Genomic DNA, 21,128 nt, shown 5'->3' on the forward strand with positions numbered 1-21,128 from the left:
TTTTTTACGTTCCTATTTGCAACTGCACGTTTGTCCGACTTTTGCTACCATCCTACTTGAATATGTATTCGTACTTTTCCACACATTCCAGTTGTTGTTATTCCACCTTCGCTTCTTCGATATTTCCCTCCTCGTCAAACTACCTTTCCATCCTGATCGGTCCATCTCTGTCGTTCTTTGCTTACACCAGACCCACGACCCCTATCATTCTTCTCTTTCTCACTCGGTATCACCTTACCAACGATCGATCTCTCTCAGTTTCGCCATTTTACCCCTCCTTCAACTCTGTCCCCATTTCCACCACCGAATTTCTTTCTCTTCTATTTGCTTGTCTGATCTTGTGATTGTCAGTTGCTCGTTCGTTTATATGCTTTTTTTTTTTATAAATTTGCGTTTGCATACTGATGAGCACGCTAGTTTCCCCCAGGGAAAACAGTGACGTAGAGGAAGGAGAACCCATTACTCGCTATAACAGGGGTGGACGGACCTCCTCCCTCGCCCACAATTTTCGAAATAAAATGAAAACTATTCGGCCAAATTTATATACCGAGAAATTCGTATGTTCTCGGTGAAAAATTCATAAAAAGAAATTCAATTGCCCACCCCTTTGGGGCGAATAACCTGAACACGTAGCGGACCTGTCTAGTTGTACGCCCATCAATTTTAAACGCTCGTGTGGCGTCAACTTTAAGTACAGGATAAATGGGAAAAACCTTGGCCATTTATATTACACCGTACCCATCCTAGGTCTAAAACTACCCTTCCTGCGTATTCATCTCCCTCGTGTAGTTTAGATACGTTATTAATCGTCGGTAAGTACGATGTCTTTTCTTAGAATAATCACGAAATAGAAATGATAATTATTTTCCATTTATCCGAACGGTGAGTGATTAAATTATAGAACAATTAAAAGTTGAATCGAATTTTCCCTCTTTCGAATTATTTGACATAAACATAAACGGGAGTCCGAATAGAATCACGTATCCGAAAAGGTGTCAAACAATTAAAAATCTCTCATTACGAGTGATACGAAGCGGGTGAAAAGAGCTGATCGACGGTCAACTATAAACGAACCTTTACTCCCAGTTTTCACCTTCGTCTGGTTCGCTCGCGCTTCGCACCTTATTTCACGCTAGATCTATCGTTCTTCGTTACCACCTTATACAATCTCCCTCTTCTGTTTAACCTTCTCACAAATCATCTCTTTTCATCTAGAAAAATCCTATCCACCCTCTTTTTTCCATCCACGATGTTCATTTTCCCACTGACCACCCCGAAAGCTCCCCAATTTCTAGCTCCTTTTTCCCTCTTCCTCCCTTACAGAAGCTTTTACTTCGTCGCTCACTGCTGGGCGTTACGACCCAACCCTCTTGCTCCTTCTCGTATCCTCCAGCCTCACTCGCTCCCAACAACCCCTCTCCAGGCTCTCGCTCGATCCTGCGTGCATTCCCCTCAGTCTCTCCCTGTCTTTCCCGCGGTTTCTCTGTCCTGAGCCGTGGCAACCGGTCCGCGCAGCGTCATTACGCGAGCGGCAACATTCTGCCGGACGCCGGGGACGTTCAGTCGGCACCGCGTACCACCCGCGTTCGCCTCGTTGTCAAACCCACCTTTCTGAACGAAACTTAACCCTCCGAGACTATCAACCGGGTCTAATAGACCTCCGATTGATCATCCGAGCAAGTGTAGGGACTACAGAAACTTCAGGAACTCGTGGGGGCTTTAAGGATCGAAGATATCGTAAAGCTTGAGAAGAGTCTGTGACCCTCCGAGACTATGAGCTACGTCTAATAGATCTCCTTAATAAATCTAAGCAACTTTGAAGATTATACGAGTTCTGGGAACTCGTGGAGGATCGAGGACACTGTGAAACTTGTGAAGGGTCTACAGTGTACAGAGTTTCTGGTGACTGTAAACCAGAGTCATTGAAGAGGACCTCAGTGGTTCGAGAAGGGGATACTGAGGTATGTAGACAGTGCAACGTGTTTCTTGGTGATTTGCTAGTGGGTGATTTGTATAAAGGTAAGTATGGTTTAATGATGGATTTGTGGATGGTTAAGAAGAGTTTGTCGAAAGTGTGTATTTGTGAATGGATGTTGATATTTGGTTTGTTTTAGTATGTTTGAAACGTGTTTATCGAGGGACAGAATGGTAGAGTGTCTTGATGAAATTTAATACAGTGTGGAATCATAGGATAATGTCGCTCTATAATTACCAATCGTATCATCGATAATTAACATTTTAATTTACCTTCCTACAAATGTCCATTTTCACTCTGACAAGGTAATCAACGTATTAAGAGTTAGATTAGACTATTCACAGTTCGAGATTTTGATAATTATTATTCATCGAGATGGTTGAAAGATATGTTGGTACATCAAACGGTTCATTGAATAGGTCAAACGATGTCTAGTCTAGTCGTCTGACCAATGCAAGGGTCATGCTACTTTTAGCGATGCATGGACCAATCCATTTCTTGTCTAACCAAACACGACACAATCTAGTTGGTCGCATTGTCTGACACGTGGATTTTGAATGAAAGAAAATATGATAGCATTTCCCAAGTTTTCCGAATCGAATTCCACGTAACATCCTTCTTTCAAGGTTTTCCATCTAGCTTTTTCCGGATATGTACGTACTTTCCTTAAAGCTTGTTAAACGAGATGAACCAATTTTAAAGAAAATCGTAGAACGAAGGAAATGAGGAAGTATTATTTAAATTAAGGTCAATTTATTTTGCACAGCGTTACGTATAAGGAAAGAAAAACTCCTTATTCAAGGACTACTGAAACAAAGTATTATTCGTTATTCCACTGTTTTAAGCTTAAAACGAAATACGAGAAAATAAAAGCTGATAAAACTCATAGATTTATGAAATCGAAAGAGTAATAGACAAATTTTTACATCGAAAGTAACTTGATTTTTTTTTTTTCAATAATTTTCGGGTATTGAATATTGAATTACTTGCTGAAACAATATTTTACCTCGATATCCCTGGTTAAAATCTATCCGCGAGATGAATTCACAAAAAAAGTTCAATCTCTGGTTTACTTTTCAAACATTATTTTACCGTGTTTAATTAATCACACGCGATTGGCCGTTATTTTCGTAAATAAACAACAGTTTCTTTTATAATTGCTTGAACATACGACAGCTCGTTAATGATGCCAATTAGAAATATCGAGCAAGAACTAAACGAAGAAGCAAATGAAAGTAGAGAAGGTCTCGCGTAAAATTTTTCCTGCAGAAATAATAACCCAAGAGCTACCTAATTAACTCTCTGCCCTTTAATTATAACGGAAATTTAACAAACACGTGGCGCATTCATGGTACAATAAAGTTTCAGTTTAAATGATAACAATAACGCTTCAACTACCAAGCTTCTCCTTTTGTCACTTAAAAATTATTATCACAGAGATATTTCTGTGGAAACAAGGAATTACGAGTTGCAACTATGATTAAACGAATAGTCGTCATTTTAACGAAGTATCGGCCACGAAGCCAGTAGCGAAGCGGCACGGCGAATGATTAATCGGGGCTAATCGCATTTCCGACGGATTTCCATCCCGATGAGCGACCCGTCGTCGCTGGGAAATGATACAACTTGAATTTCGTGAAGCAATCACTGTTTGCATAACTAGGAACAACTAGAAACTACTAGGAACAACGAAGAACAAATGAAGACGTACATAAAGAAAAGCAAGAAATGAAGAATCAATGAAAAAGCGCACTGTCTGACCAATGATCGATTTTTCTACTGGCAACGCCACTGAATTTCCATTGATCGTAAAACGCTTCTATATATTTCGAAGAGGCTTAATTGCTCTAAAAATGTCCTCGTTACAGAAGCTCCCGAAATCTAGTCCAATGCTTTTTTGGCCCCGTTTAAAGAGGAATAAAGATATGATTAAAGAAGAAAACGCGGGAAACGCGAAAGGGCGTGGCTCCCTGAATAAACAGTGATTTTTGGAAAACTCGCCAGCTGATTCTTCGTCATTGGCTCGATTGATTCATCGACTAATGGTGATACGACGAATTCGAGTTCATTGAACCGTGTATGGGGTGAATTATGGCCTGCCCTGGCCGTACTCGTGGCCATTGATTTAACGAATGATACGGAAAATAAGTACACAGTTCAGGAGGGAAATACAGGAAATAAAAATCTAAAAATTACCCAGTACAGAACGGTGCAACTAATACATACTAATCCTGTTCTATTTACTTTTCTCTCTTTTCTTTTTCATTAGTAGATTAAATTAAATTCCTGGATCTGGAAGTTCTTAAATGATTGTCTTCGAGTCACCCGGTATAGAATGCAGAGATATCGGAAAAACTTTTAATTGCCGTGCACACGAAATAACGGAGGGTGCAGGGGTTATCGGATTCACTGATATCGGAAGAATTCCTGGCAACTGGCGCGATCGTTGTATAAATACTACAACTGTTGGCAATTGGAACGCCTAGAGCGTAGCGAAGATTGCGTTGACACGTGAAAACAACCGGAAAAGAAGTTTCCTCGAGGTGAAGCTTCGGGGAAAAGAACAAAAGTCTCGTCCCGATTGTCTCTTCTATCAACTTCTCGCCCCTTAAATGCTTTTAACTTCTAATACGGTGCAACGGAATTGGGAAATTCGTAATTCCTTCTTCTAATCAATATAATCAATTATGTTCACTCTGCATGTATTTATAATTTAGCCAAGTATGCAAAATTTATGCAAATCGTATGCTACGTATCAGAAAATGTGCGAAATATGCAAAATCGGACTGATTAACATAAATACCAAAGTGTTAACATTATATATATTAACAGTCGAGTCAATGCATATTAGCAAAATATGCAAAATGGAATGAAATGGAATCAAACGGTGTTAAGGTATTAAAATTCGATTATAAATAACTCAAGCACCCTTGAAACTTTTGCAGATATGGCTAAATATGACGGAAATAAATTGATAAAACAGCTTTTCATGGAAGTCAACAACTTCTTTTTGAAATAAAAACGTTCAGAAATATCCAATTAAACAAAACGACCTATAGAAAAACAATCGTTCGATTCCATTGAGTTTCCTTTATAGCTCTGTTAGCTACGCAAACAAAGGATGACCTGTTGTAATTAATTAATCACACCTCGCTTGACCGCTAATGATTTCGTGTTTCATCGAACAACCGATTGACTGAATCAGTTAATTGATCCGCGTTCAATTCAAGATCGAACCAAATAAAGCATTTACAATCAAACGGATGCTTCTCAATTTAGTTTTATAAAGTCGACAAACAGCCGGTTGCTATGGTAAACCGTAAGATCGATTTTACATTTGATATCGTAAAATAGGATAACGATAAGACGAGTTTTATCACTGCAAGAAGAAAAAAAGTAAAGGTTGCTACGTGAAGCGTATCTTCGGAAGATCTGATAAGCAGAAATAAAGTTCAATCTGTAAATGCAATCATAAATTTTTTCCAAAGTTACGTGTTTCGAAAACAGATTCTTCCAAGAAAAGAGGAAAATATACAGCGATGCTTGATTAACTCTGTTGAGAAAAAAAAGTTTTCGAGATATTCTCTTTTAGAAGAAAATTTGAATTTCTGCTACCTTTGTAAGTAGAAAAGGATGATCTGATTAAAGATTCTTTAATGGAACCGCTGATGAGCTTATGCTAACAAGTACTCTAACTTCTCGTTAATCTCTATAGCTTTTCAGGAAATTTCTAAAATGATCTTTTGCGTTCACCTTTCCGTTATGAAAGTTGTAACAGGAGAAAGAAGAATCATTTTCGACAAATAAAATTTTCCCGGTGAAAAATTTGAAGAAGGGAAAATTATTAAAATATGTAAATAATAATGGTCGCTAATTCTTTTTTCTCCACTGTCCTAATTTCAACAAACGCCTCCGAATCGAGGGATCTTCTGTTTCTTTGAGGTAGAATCGAGGACGCCTTATTTCTCATCGAATCGAACCGTTCTATTAACGCCTTCTCATTATCGATTTCCATTCGTCGGAACAGATGACAGCGAAGCCAGTAACGAGCAGTGATAAAGTGAGCCTCGTCACGTTAGAGACAACAATATCGGCTCCTTTTCCACCAACAATAACCCGGTCGCTCTAACAAAAGGTGTCCGCTAGCACAGCATCAACCACGTTTTCGTCCCTTCTTTCTCGTAATTGCGAGTAACAAAAGAACGACCAAACACGCGCGTTCGAACAATTGTTGTCCAGAAACACAAAAGTAACTTGTTGCATACTTGTTTCTGACACCCAAGACATCTGTCCGATGAAAACGCGTCCTTTAACGAAACTTTAACTAGTGAACGAGTAAATACTTGTCAAGTATATATTACATTTCTAACTAAAGCAACATCTTCCAGAGCCACCGAAACATTACTTTTAAGCACTTGCATGGTCACGAGCCAAAAGTTTTGCGTAGACCTAATTGGAGAATGTCCAAGTTTGGCAAAAAAGAAAACTTTTTCTACATACAATTAAATCGTCGGGTATAATTAAAGCGTTATTTCTGGACCATCAGATACATTCGCTTCAATATCACGCGGTTTCCATTGAAACAACCTTTACGTATAGGCGACGGTTTACGTGCGATTCCAGTTGTACAAGCAACGTTTGTACAGGAAAACGGAATACATTGGTGCCGTTGGAACACGTTTCCAACATAGAAGGAATATACCCTTAGAAAAGGGAGCGTTCCGTTGAATCGGTTCGTGCTCGGCATACGTTCTTCAGCTTTGTCGTGGAAATTGGTTCGTATTAGCTGCGCGAATTAAATAGCTTTGAACGTAGAATAAATTCCCGTGAATGTTACTACCGGAATTAAAGCGACACCACTATTATCGAGCTCAGCTCTATGCATTTACGTGTGTGTGTGTGTGTGTGTGTGTGTGTGTGTGAATTAAAAAGAATTTAAATTGTCTAACTTGCACCGAACAACAAAGCTCGTGCTTTTTCTAAAATAACAACTTGAACAATGCTCAATGATTAATCACTATGTATTCATATGAAATCATTTGTCTACTTTTTCTTGACCAAGAGATGAAAGCAAAGAACAAATGGGTTGAATTGTTTCAGATTCAAAGGACGAAAACGAAACAACGCAGAGATGCCAGTGGGTGGTCGGGTGGCTGGTAAAGTCGGGATTTACAGCTCTCACTATAATGGTAAACAGGGATATTACATCGTTACGTGTACGAGAGTAGAACACTTATTGACCTCCATTGTCATCGATGTTTGCATGCTTGCGGCCACCGGTAATTTTCTCGATAAAGGTGGTGGCGAAAAAGGATTCCACTTTGATTTTTCAAAAAGAATAAAATGGAATTATTCAATTTCTAAACACAAAATACATCCCAATTCCTTAATCCATATAAATCAAAGTATCCATCCGAATCTTGACATCCCGGGAATCTATCTCTACCGCTATCACACTACCACAAACAATCTCTGTTAGCACCTTAATCTCCTGTCCCAGTCCAGGATGACAATTACAAGATAAATCCAGCATGCTTTCAGGAAAAGGCTACAGTGGTATAAACGAGGAGATCATGTGGATCAGCATCGGTATGGGGATAATTATCGCCGTATTGATCACCATAGCATTGTGCTACATAGCGCGTGAAAAATGTCGCAAACGACACGAAGGATACTACGCTTCCTGACGGACATTACCACCGCCCTCCTGGGCCTCTTGGTCCTTTTCACCGTCGACGCCGGGCGTCTTTTTCAGCCCTACCACGTCGAGAGGGAAACCGAGGGCGTACTACATCACCGTCTAACACCGAAATCCGGTGACTAATGATCCCACTTCAACTCGAGCGACCTGACGTTTCACGGCGACCGCAAAAATCGACCAATCTCCTTCTTCTTTAACCTACACACACACACACACACACACGCACCTCCATCTAGATTTCCTCTTTACTTCTACCTAGCATTATCCGTACAAAAAGATAGAGGTAGAGTCATCGGGAAGATGATCATGACTCGGGAGATTCAAAGGATTGCACGAATGGAAAAAACATGATGCGACAGCTCGATTAATCTGAACGTATTCTGAAGAAATTTCCTTTTTCAAAAAGTATAGGTATACTCAGATTTGAAAATCATAAGATATTTACTGATTGTCGTTTCCTTAGCTACGTGAAAATTTCAGATTAATCGAGGTATAAAAGAGCCAACAATTTCGACTCTTCAACAACGACAGATTATTTATAACGAGACGTATCTAAACAGATTCGTCGTTACAGCTCAAAACTAAAAACTGAAAACCAACGAGAAACTTTCAACGAGGGTCATGTAAAGGCTTCAAGTTTTAACGGGCGTGTAATTTATCACAAGCCTCTGTGCACCGTAACTTCAATGAAAAATCCTTTTTAACTAGACGAATAATCTCAACTGTAATTATATCAAAGTAGAAAGCTACTTTGTACTCGTTAAAACTGAAAGCGTCTGTACCTTGGTGAATGTTTTAGAGACACTCTGTATAAGCGGATCGATTAATCTTATATAGGTGAAGAACACAGAACGTTTTATCAATTTTATAGACATTCTACTGACGGAGAATTGAATTTTTTCGGGCAAGGGATTTTAATAACTTCGATAAGTTAATTGCGATGAATTTATTGACTTTCGAAATGAGAGTAGCGGTTAAATTCGTAATTATTTAATTTTAAAAAAGCGAATAAAGCTTTTCAGAATTAAAGATTCTTATTGTCAGGTTTGATAAGTTTGATAATAATTCCTTGATCACTGCAATGCACACTCATTGACCAAGATTTTGGGTTAGAGCAAAGTTTTCTGGAGCCACAACTCATCGTCAGTTCAAGGTTTCGAGAATAATAAATTTGAAACTCTAGATTCGCAGAACGCACGACGCCTCTGTCAATTTCTGAACGAAATCTTTTGGCAAACATCGCGACACCCAAATTCATAGTGGAATTATACTGCCAAATGGTGATATAGCGATCCTCTAGCCACTTCCGGTTCCTTTCGTTACAAAAATATGAAATTTCATCGAAATTCGTTCTAAATATACAAACTTTCTTTACAGAATTTTGCAAATTATCAATTTTACCAAATTCAATTTAATTTATCAAATTACCGATTTATTACTCCCGAATTTTCACGGCGAGGATTTACGAGTTGCGCTCTGGCAAAAACTTTCAGATTGAATTAAACCCTTTCCACCGCAGTTGGCTATATCTGTCGAAGAAGGCAATAAATTCAGCCGGCAATTCGTTTGCACGAGGGAAATTTGATTAGCCTTTCAATTTATATTTAACTTTGAACGTACTGGAACGTCAATTCCGAATAGGACATTTTCGAGCAGTGCTTAGCAATGGCCACAAATGACCAAACAGTGATAACCAAGAACAATTCTGTCTACACTAAAGCTAAGCTCAGGAGCTTAAACATCTTTCCTTCCTCTCTCGCCTAGTATAACATTCAATCTTCGACTGATAGGAAATTTTCATATTTAAACACGTTTACTATCATCGCGATCGGAGCATCGGAAATTTATTATGAACTAAAAATTCCCACGAACCCTTCTTAAATTTCCGCTACCAATTATTACCAGCGATCCCAAGATAGTAATCAACGTGTTTAAACGATCAAACCAGCAAATATGTATACGATTCAGATATGAAACGATATCAAACGTTAAATTATGATCGCTCAGCTCTGTTTGCATTGGCAGATCTGCGTGTAAGTAAACATGTTTCGAGTGTAGTGTGCACACGGCTCAAGTAGCACGTCAACGTACCCTATGCTCAACAGCTTAACCATTGGTCACGAAATTTTCTTGAAATACCTTTCCACGATGAATAAAGTTTCGAGGGAAACAGACGAATACGTTAATTTTTCTCCCGAGCTTGTTACAAATATACGTGATCAATGGTTAAATGATTAAACCTATGCATAATGAAACGAGTTTACAGGAAATTAACGAACACCCTACCTTCTGAAATATACATTTCGATCAATGTGTTCTGAAGCTGAAACTTCTCCGATTTAAGTCGTATTTCAAGAAAGTTTTCGCTTCCTACGAATAAATCTTCTTCGGACAGGGATTTCCAAAGTGTTATACTTTGGAAGCAAAGAAATATCTCTCGGCGTTCTGTATAATAATTTTGTTTTCAATTCTACAGGAATAAAGAGAGATTTGATTTGTATAATTTCGTTTTTAAATCGTTTGAATTTTCATTGTATTATAATGAAAGAAATTGTACACCTATGTGCTTTCTTTATATGATATAATGTGAATGAATTACACGACGTAATTAATAACCGAATGAAAAATATCAGAAACAACTGAAAGTAACCAATTTTACCTAATATCTGAATTTTAATTTTTAAAATCAATCAATGTTAACATTTTGGAAATTGTTCGCCTGAAAATGTGTACATTATCCTTGAAACGAGACTGTATCAACGTTAATCGTTCCACTAATTGTACAAAGGGTCTCAATGTAACAATTAATACGCGTAAGGATTCTGACCAAACTTTAGAATATACTTCTGTACTGATCGTGAGTATTATACACCAGGGTCTCGGTCTAATTCTAACGGCCTGTAGGGAACGAACATAGACTAACGAATATTTGTTGTTAGAGAATTATACATTGTTGAAGAGAATTGAATGATAAATCTGTTACGTAGGTAAATAGTGAGAATGTGAAAGATGTGTTGATTTTATGCACAAGCCTCTTGATCTTTCGAATCGTTTCATTTCCTCGATTAATAATATTGTCAACACCTTCTTCGTTAATTATTTATTTATGTAGAAATAATTATACTTTAAAGAAACCGTATATTAATAACTAATATTGTAAATAATATAGTTCAATGACTGTCGTAATTTAAGTATATTCTATATTGTAAGAATTAGAAAAATATTTGTTTTAAAAAAAAAAATTAAATCCTATAAAATTATCTTAGATGTAAGCTTACTAATATTTAAATAAACTATAAAAAAATAAATAATGTATGGGTACGTATTTTAAAATTCGCGTGTTTGAAAGCGATTGGATAAGAATAAGAGGCTTGTACAAAATGGCGGAATTTTGATGTTCCTCGCGCTTGCCTACTCGTCTCGCGGTTGAGCGCCGAAAAATTTAGACATTTTTTACGAGGAATTTAGAGATTCTATGAATGTCGCTAAGCAAGTAATATTCGTATTTCTATTGAAAGTAGTTGCTATTTCATGTCAAAGAACAGAGGGAGATTTATCAAACTTGAATGCGTAATTTGCTGTCTATCGCAATGACCAACTTGATAGATAGCTCTATGTATTACGACATATTAATTCTTCTGGTGCATTTGTAACAAATAAATGATTAAAGAGATACCTTGAAACGAGTGCTTTAATTCTTTTTCATAAAACGCAAGATAGCGAATATAAATTCCAACTAAATGAGGTTGTAATGTACTGACTCACCAATTCAAGTTTTCTCAATGCAGACGCTTCGTAGTTGTCGAGACACGTGGCCATCATCGCTGTGTTGCCTGCAAACATTGTGACACTTTTACAGAAAATTAACGTTTTATCAAATTAAAATATTTTGTAAATGAGCAATTACGTATTTGCAAGGACGGGACGCGCATGACACACGCGATACACCTATACGTTTCAAAAATTTCCGCCGTTTTTGTAAAGATGACACTAGGTTCGAATTTAAAAAACTTATAGCGTCGGGGCTGAACACCGAATTCCGCATCGGTAAAACAGACTATGTTTGATCGAAAATTAAGCTGAACAGAAACTGATTTAAGCGCCACCTGAATTATTGCATCCAACTAACGGAATGCTATACTACGTTACCTTTCGCAAATACCTAAATGACCCATGTATGCTATATGTATAAGTACATAATTAAACAATACTGACCATGCATTCATTATTATTAATTTTCGTTCCGTAAAATTGTATTTGCAATGTGATACACTTCAAATCTTGAAGACATAGTTCCTGGAAAAAAATACAACAGCGATTAAATAGAAAAAAAAAGCATTATCGCAGCCAATTCGCTCGTATTATTTGCTGCATAATTAATAAGTATACCATAGAAATAATGATACAGTTATTAATTAGTCATCAAATAATAACGATTTCCCAGGTCTCACCACGGGGAGGTTGCTGCGGCTGGAGACCCGCCCTACCTCTTCCCATCCACCCTCCATTTATGCAAATTTTTACTTTTATTCAATAAAACATCATCCTCTTGATGCACATTTGCAAAACGTTTTTGACTGTTATGCAAACGAACAACAAAAGGAGCATTATTTTTATTCACTACCTACCTATCTACTTATCTATACATATATTTACGTAGATTTTTGCTTTTTATTCCTATCGCAACATTTTTTAATTTTCATTTTGATTACAGATCTGTAATTGTCCTACATACTTATATTACTAAGAATGGCTACCTAACCGAGCGCTCGTAATTATATTAAAAATTCGCTTAAATCTAACGCTTCCTAATTAAACACTGCAGTGTTTGACGATTATACTTAATGACCATAAAGTCATTAAGATATAATAATCATTCTACAAAACCATAAACTTACAACTTGCTTATATAAAAATTTAAAGGGTTGTACATAAATAAATATGTGTTGAATTTGTTGATTTTGTCGTCCTCACCAGAATACTTCCTGAAAGAAACTACACAAATATTTAGACACAAATTTTCAAAAATAATAAGGCGGAAATTACCTTAATACGAAAAGGATTAGATGCAATTTTCAAACATACTATGACTCGTATTACCTTAATACCAGAATACTTCTTGAAAAAAACTAAAAAGGATTAATTACCAAAATACGTCCTGAGATATTTCTCTGCAACAGAAACTTATTAATTGAATCCATGTTAAGACAAAAAGTTCAGTACATAGCTAGAAAGAAGATGCATTAGTACACACAAAATATCACAAAAATCAGAGTCATTATTAATGACTTATTTCCAATGAAAAGAAGGAACATCAATTCAATTTCAGTACCAAAATAAAGAAAAAAAAGATTTAGAAAAATATATCGTCACTCAAGTGATTTGAATTAAAAGGATAATTGTTTTTCATTTTATAGTATTTAATATTCGTTCATTTATTAACAAACAGTACACGATATTTTAATTGAAACAACTATCTTTTACTCCAATATATGTACGTACATACAACCATGACTCTACTTGACTTTATTGCATTATATTATTAAATACACCTTTCAATGCAAATTTATTGTAAATGGAAAAACTGAAAAGAAAATCGCAAGAGGACTTTGCTTTTCAGGAAAAGAATTTGAAAATTTATAAAAGTAATTTAATTAGCTTCTCCGTAAGCTTGAAACGAAACATCGCGATGAAAAATTAAAACTGAACAACTCGAACAACAATTATCCACTACTTTTGTTTAAATAAAGTAAAATAAAAATTTAATAAGCTATCTCGAATGAAGAAATATTCCTTGAAATAAATGATCACCAATCATCAAAAAATAAAATGAATTTTCATTTTAAATAAAACTTTGAATAAAGTTCTATTTAAAACTTTATCGTATCTAATAATATCCTGAAAACATTAAATTCATATATTAGTTAACAGTATTTCCAATAACCGAACGCTCAAAATTTTCAAAATTAAGAGAAGGGAAGAAAAAAGAATGGGGGCGAGGGGCAGTGGGAGGGAGGGTACAGGGGAACCTGAAAAGAAAAGTTTGACTGCCCATAAGAGCAATCCCTAAGCAAACCCTATAAAAGAAACCGAAATCACACGCAACACTAATTTCAAAATTGCAAACATTCTGAACTATGACAAAACATCGGCTGGCAACGAAGGGTCTCACGCCCCCTAGACTTACGCCAGACGCTACATACCACCCACCCCGCCTGGACGTCGTGACGCCAGGACAGAGTGCACCCCTTCGCTAAGAGCGCTATCCGCCCGTCCAACACGTTGCATCCAACGGTGTCAGATTGACGGACGCCCATAGTATAGACAAAAGGACTGCAGTTTAGAATATGGTAACATATTTTCATATATTCCGTATTCTAAAACTGCGCCTGCAAAGGCCTAGTAATGCATGGGTATATCTCCCAGAGATGGTGTTCACGGTCTTAGGCCGCGGAATCCTTGACTAGCAATGGATTCCCACCGAATGTGAGTCATAGTTACTTCCACTAATTTAATAACAATCGCGAATTCATTCGCAACACTAATTTCATTAATTATACATAATATGTACAAAAGCGTACGCGTGAAGGCTGCTTCATTATGCGCAACGCTAAGCTGAAAAAAAGAAAAAAAGAGAAAACGCGAACTGTAACGCAACACTACTCAAATCTACCGAATACTATAAGACGCAACACTAATCTAAAAAAGGGGTACAGCCAATCCAAGGCTGTACCATGGCAGTTGGTCCATAGCTGCCTTATGGACCATGGCAACTCCACTGGATCGTTTTTGGGCATTTCTAATGCAAAACGCGAATATCCATTACCGCAACACTAATTAGCAGGGAACTTTATAAACTAATGCAAAGCAATCGCGTATATATAAGTCGCAACACTGGGAAACAATCGCGCTAATGTCATTCGCAACGCTATCTTTAACAGACATGCAATTAAAATGCAGAAAAGGGGGATTCTCAAACCGTGAATTTTTTACTCGCAACACTAATTTCATTAATTATATAATATGTAGAAAAGCGTACGCGTGAAGGCTGCTCCATTATACGCAACGCTAAGCTGAAAAAAAGAAAAAAAGAGAAAACGCGAAGTGTAACGCAACACTACTCAAATCTACCGAATTTTGTAAGACGCAACACTAATCTAAAAAAGGGGTACAGCCAATCCAAGGCTGTATCACGACAGCTGGTCCATAGCTGCCTTATGGACCATGGTAAATCCACTGGATCGTTTTTGGGCATTTCATCGTATATCGCAACTCTAATGCAAACCGCGAATATTCATTATCGCAACACTAATTAACAGGGAACTCTATAAACTAATGCAAAGCAATCGCGTATTTATAAGTCGCAACACTGGGAAACAATCGCGCTAATATCATTCGCAACGCTATCTTTAATAGACATGCAATTAAAATGCAAAAAAGAGGGATTCTCAAACCGTGAATTTTTTACTCGCAACACTAAAGCAATCAACATTAAAAAACAAAACTCTGAAAAATATTAAAGCAATCAACATTGAAAAGTTAAATTCTATTTTAAAGCAATGCAAGAAAGAAACGCGATATTTAAAGTTCGCAACACAAAATTGAACCGTGGTCAATATTCGCAACACTAAATTGAAAACGCGATTTGCCCAAAATCATGGGGGTCACGGGCCCCCTCTTCTCCTGAAATTACAAAACTACAACTACAGGCGAGCACAGTGACAAAGTAGTAACGATAATGATTTCCCATCCTTTTTTGCAAAAGGATGCAAAATCATTAATAGTTCCCCTCTTGAAAGACAGTTTGTCGGGGCGCTTCGGCATATAGCCTTTTCTTTCTTCGGGCGGTCCACCCACCTGAAACTTATATCTAAAGCTCGAGACTTGCAAATTCGCAAAACCAAAAAAAAAACAATCAACAAAAAAGAAAAATCGCGAAACTCTAATTGACACGTGGACGAAAAAGGACTTTATACATACAAGTCGTTGTTCGTGCACACGTGCCGTGCTCGAGCAGAACTTGTGCGTTTCGTGCCATCGCGATCGCGGATGACGACTTCTGAAGTCGCCAAAAATTTGAAAAATTGTACAGACAGAATCGAAAGCGAACGGCATACTCCGTTCGTCGATTGTATCCTCAATTCTTCAAATATATTCCAGGTACAGGTTGATCACGCGAAATCGCGCCTACCCGACCAAGAGACTGTGACAACCTGTCCCGGCCCTACCTACTTACAATTTATCACACACACCAGAAGGTATACTACCTACCTACCTAACGCTATATTTAAAAAAGGCAAAATCACATTCTCCCAAAAATTCATTCCACGACCCCCATACACTCCACCCGGGCGCAGAGCCTAAACTAGGGAGAACGTCCCGGGACGCCTCCGTCACCCGAGTTTCATCTCACATCACACTCTACGGTACGTACCATTTTTCACTGAAATCGTCTGGCATGGATAGCAATCATTGCGTATAATGATAATTATAAAATTTAATTAACTACTTTGATATAGAATATTCCATAGTAATGGTAATAATCATGGTAATAGTAATAGTATTTCGTTTATACGTTCATCGTACATCTTGTTGAATAAAATATTATTTCAAATTAAAAGTAAATGAAAAGGTTATTAAACCGACGCAATCCCACTGCCTAAAACACACACACACCATATGTGGAGATTACGTCGTGCACGATATACTAACACAATGCCAGCCGCTTATTAATTATTATTCTTATAAAGTAGGTCATCGTGCCCATTGTCTCTACCCATCCAAGTAGCACCTGGGCACGTGAATGGGCTTTGACAATAAACACGGAAGGGGTTAAATCTGAAAATCCTGATCTAGAAACATGATTAGTACACAAACATCTAACGGGCTAATATTTCACTATTTTAATAAAAGTGACTCGACTTTGTAAATATAAAGCTTTAATAAGAAATACAGAAAAGCATAATAGAGCAACTATGACGCAAACATGGTGCACTGCTAATATCAGCTGGCAACGAAGGGTCTCACGCCCCCTAGACTTACGCCAGACGCTACATACCACCCACCCCGCCTGGACGTCGTAACGCCAGGACAGAGTGCACCCCTTCGCTAAGAGCGCTACCCGCCCGTCCAACACGTTGCATCCAACGGTGTCAGATTGACGGACGCCCATAGTATAGACAAAAGGACTGCAGTTTAGAATATGGTAACATATTTTCATATGTTCCGTATTCTAAAGCTGCGCCTGCAAAGGCCTAGTAATGCATGGGTATATCTCCCAGAGATGGTGTTCACGGTCTTATGCCGCGGAATCCTTCTAACTAATTTCATTAATTAAATAATAAAAAGGATTGAGTTTAAAAACCAAAAGGATTCCCACCGAATACTAGTCAGTGCATCGTCACATTTACTCTCGCGCTGGAAATTTTTCGCAACACTAATTTAAGAAATGCAAAATTTTAATAAAAAAGAATTTAATGTCTTTAATTAAGAATTCTTTGCAATGAAACAAGAATTTGTTGTGAAAATTAATAAAACATCCTCGGGCGACTCCCTCCTCAGAGTAAATTAGTCAAGTATACGCAAAATGTGTTGAAATAGATCACTCTGGCTTGGAAATCTACCCGTCACGAATTGTCTTCTTGCACATAAATTGTTCAATTTTTCATGAACGTGTAAATATGTTAAACTTCGCTATAAAAGAAATTGAACTTTACTACTCGGAAAAAATTCTCAAATTATATTTGAATTTACAATATACAAAATGTAATTAAATCAATGTGAAAGCATAATTAATATGTATATCTAGTATACATATTATAAAACCAATATTATATCGATTTCAATCTTTATGATAACTAAATCAGATGGTATCTGACTTCTCCGTTAAAGAAAAACTAAATAAAATTGTTTCTGTATTTACTTTATTTGAAAATATTTCATATTCCACGTTTTATTAGAAAATTGTATCATGAATATTTAAAAGCATTCAAATATTTGATAAATATCTATTGGAATATGTGGAATAGAAATAATATTTAAACGCGAAGTGCAAGAAGACCTAGCCTAAATTAAATGAAATAAAACACAAGAAAAATGTTACTACACATGAGTATAATCATACTCATGTTCACTATGCTCGCCAAGCACGTATACAACTGGTAACCCGTGTCGATTCGGACCATTCGTCCTACGACATGATTGGGTACCAGAGGAACCATAAAACATGCGACTCACCGTTCGCAGATATACTCTTCTTCCGACAGTCAAACACCAAGTAGGAGGCTGCCTTGTAGGAGAAGACGGACGTCGCGTCGTGAAGAAACCCATCAAGGATGTCAATCTGTAACAAAAAAAGAAGAATTACGCTTAATTATGAAAATAATCAATTCTTATTGTAATGAAATTATATATAAAGTTGGATTTCAGAAAATATTAGCAATTAAAAAGAAATCTCAATTATCAAGTATTGAAATTGTAAATTATTCTATTTTAATAAAAAGCAATTAAGTGACGTACCAACACGGAAGTCGTGAAGAAAGCCATCACCAGGATATCCAGGAACTCGGCAAAAACAAAAAATTCATCTGTAACAAAACAAAAAAGAATTACGGTTAATTTTGCAAATTATCAATTTTTATTCTAATAAAATTATATATGAATTTGAATTTTACAGCAATTAAAAAGAACTCTCAATTATTAAACGTTGAAATTGTAAATTATTCTATTTGAATTAAAATTAATTAAAGTAATAAGATACTTACACTCTTTCCTTATGGAGCAACACCCAAGACTCCTCTTCAGTGATGCATTGACTCTACTACCGGATAAATCGAGCAATTAAAAAAAAAAAAATTTTAAATAAAAATAAAGTTATAAAGTACTAGTAACGCGACCGTAAATAATTTCCGGCGAACAATTGTAGACTCTACTTCCGCGATGGAAAAAGAACAATCAGAGCCGCGATGCTCTAGAAGATATTTTATAATCCGCAGCAAACACTGACTCTACTTTCGCGTGATTCCTAATTGTACAAACGCAACTCTATTCAGGGCCAGTTCACCCTTGGCAAAATCAAAACATTGGAATTACGTGCGTACAAACACTGACTCTACCGACCGCCTTGCGCGCGGCCACAACAATTCCTGGAAAAAAAGATTGGCGAGGAGGTTGGGGATGGGTGGAAATATACAAAACAAAACCAACATTCTTCTTATTGAACGTTCGATAATGAAATACTGTTATTACATGTAAATGAAAATATTATTCGAATATTACTCGAATAAACGAATATTATTCAAGTTGAATATTGATCCTAGATTATATTGTAATAATGAAATGTTTTAAATAATTGTTGATAATTATTTCAATGAATATTATATAGATAGAAAATCATAATTAAATAAATATAATAGACAATTTTATTAAAGTAGTGGTTTTCTGTTGTTAAAATTGATTAGAATAAATTAAAATATTAAATTCTTACGAAATTCTATTTCAAACCCATATCAGGAGTCGAGGCGTCCTTTCAAAATCTATCAAATATCTGTAATCAAAAAGAAATACGAATTTATGTAAATAAAATTTAATCAACAATAATAAAGTTATTATTAATAAACGATCCAACTATAATTGATAGAAAATATTTTAATGGATACAATGTGTACCTATTATTTATGCGGAAGCATGCTCTCAACACGTCCTGCCAGTTCGACGCTCGAGAGAGCAATGGCGAGACCTTCCTTCCCATCGTAGACCGGTCGGCACTTCGGCAAAGCTCGGCAATGTTCGGTACATTCTGCTACCGGCCGATACCTAACGAAGTACACGAACAGATCTAAACAGAAATAATATTACGATGCTCAAGAAAAAACATTATTAAATTAAAAACAGCAAATTGTATGAAACAATACGAAAAACATTGAATAATGTTCAAGAAATTACTGATATAAAAGGAAAATAATTCAGATTCTGCTGTTCCAATTCCATTGTAAATTCACAGCAAGAGCAACAAATGTCAACTCACGTATTTTTAAAGATAACCTCGAATTCATGTCAAAAAACAGAGAGCTAGACTTCCCTTCGGCTATTCTTTCTCGTTTTTGTATTTTCAACACCCGAAAGACAACTTAATTTAATATTTGAAGATAATTTAATCTTACCTGTTGCAGACACGTGCAAGACGAACGAAGCTTCGAAGAGGAATGCTGTACTGCGTCAAAAATCAAGGCACTCGCTCACCCAACGACGTGTCTGATTGGTCGAAATGAGAGGACGCCAACATGGGACGGCCAATCACAGCCATCGATAGAAGTTTCAAAGTGCTTCGAAACTTTAATACTAATCGTAAGGGAAAGGTTTGTTAAAAATTATCGACGCCATATTGACATAAAATCAAGATTACTTTTCTCAACTTTAAACACCAAAATATAAGAAATAAAGTAGAAAAAATATAAAGATATTGACGGGATTTAAGAAATTATTGATATAAAAGCAGAATAAATGAAGGAAATGTTATTTTAATTCGTATCTATATCGGCGTAATAGTAAAAAAACGAGAAAATCAGTTATCACGATATACAACAATAAATTACGGGAAAAATGTACTAAAAACATGAAAAAATGCAATAATATTCGACAAATTATTGATATAAAGGGGAAAATAATACAGATTCTGTTATTCCAATTCCATTGTGACTTCACAGCAAGAGCAACAAATGTCAACTCACGTATTTTTAAAGATAACCTCGAATTCATGTCAAAAAACAAAGAGTTAGACTTCTCTTCGGCTATTCTTTCTCTTTTTTGTATTTTCGACACCCGAAAGACAACTTAATTTAATATTTGAAGATAATTTAATCTTACCTGTTGCAGACACGTGCAAGACGAACGAAGCTTCGAAGAGGAATGCTGTACTGCGTCACGAATCGACGTACTCGCTTACACAGCGACGTGTCTGATTGGTCGAAATGAGAGGACGCCGAATGAAACAACCAATCACAGCCATTGGTAGAAGTTTCGAAACTGTAATGCTAATCGTAATGGAATCGTTCTTACAATAAATATCAGCGAAAAAAATCGAATAATGTATACATGATACATATAGCTATCGTACCATCCGTGTGTCGCTTAGGTGTATGCGAAAAATGACGTAGAATAGCATGCCGATAGTTGGATGCAATAACTGAAATGGCGCTGAAATCAGTTTCTGTTCGGCCTAATTGTCGATGAAACGTTGACTATTTTACCGACGCGGAATACGAAGTTCGGCCTCCGCGCTAGCATCACCTTAAGGCGCTCTTTTTAAATTATAAGTTGGTCAAACAATTATTATAATAATTGTTCAGTCTTGTGCTGCTTTTGATTGATTTCCAATAAAATGAAATAGAATCAAAATTGGGTCTTTTCAGATGTCCTGTCTTTTGCCTCTGTAGTCAGTGGTCACCGTTTGCA

At 36.5% G+C, this 21,128-nt stretch overlaps 1 protein-coding gene and 1 long non-coding RNA gene across 2 annotated transcripts; one reads left to right on the plus strand and one right to left on the minus strand.

Moving 5' to 3' along the window:
- The first annotated feature begins 1,575 nt into the window (after nt 1-1,575).
- LOC117606297 (uncharacterized) lies at nt 1,576-10,896 on the plus strand. Its single transcript, XM_034328614.2, has 3 exons — nt 1,576-1,961; nt 7,076-7,164; nt 7,517-10,896. The coding sequence occupies exons 2-3, from the start codon at nt 7,107-7,109 to the stop codon at nt 7,660-7,662; spliced, it is 204 nt and encodes a 67-aa protein (XP_034184505.1). The 5' UTR covers nt 1,576-1,961; nt 7,076-7,106; the 3' UTR covers nt 7,663-10,896.
- Nucleotides 10,897-18,198: 7,302 nt separating this feature from the next.
- LOC117606106 (uncharacterized) lies at nt 18,199-20,575 on the minus strand. The gene is made up of 5 exons (XR_004581875.2): nt 20,541-20,575; nt 19,838-20,015; nt 19,343-19,512; nt 18,440-19,221; nt 18,199-18,262 (listed from the first exon to the last, which is right to left on the minus strand). It is a non-coding gene; the product is annotated as an uncharacterized LOC117606106 (long non-coding RNA).
- Nucleotides 20,576-21,128: the final 553 nt, after the last annotated feature.

The sequence above is a fragment of the Osmia lignaria genome, chromosome 1 (genome assembly GCF_051020975.1).
Source record: "Osmia lignaria lignaria isolate PbOS001 chromosome 1, iyOsmLign1, whole genome shotgun sequence".
Classification (NCBI taxonomy): Eukaryota; Metazoa; Arthropoda; class Insecta; order Hymenoptera; family Megachilidae; genus Osmia; species Osmia lignaria.

Bases quoted from the DNA above. Each gene is read 5' to 3' on its own strand.
- LOC117606297 (XM_034328614.2), top strand. From the start codon at position 7,107: ATGCCAGTGGGTGGTCGGGTGGCTGGTAAAGTCGGGATTTACAGCTCT. The intron at 7,165-7,516 runs GTAAACAGGGAT...GCATGCTTTCAG, and splicing joins TTACAGCTCTCACTATAATG to GAAAAGGCTACAGTGGTATA.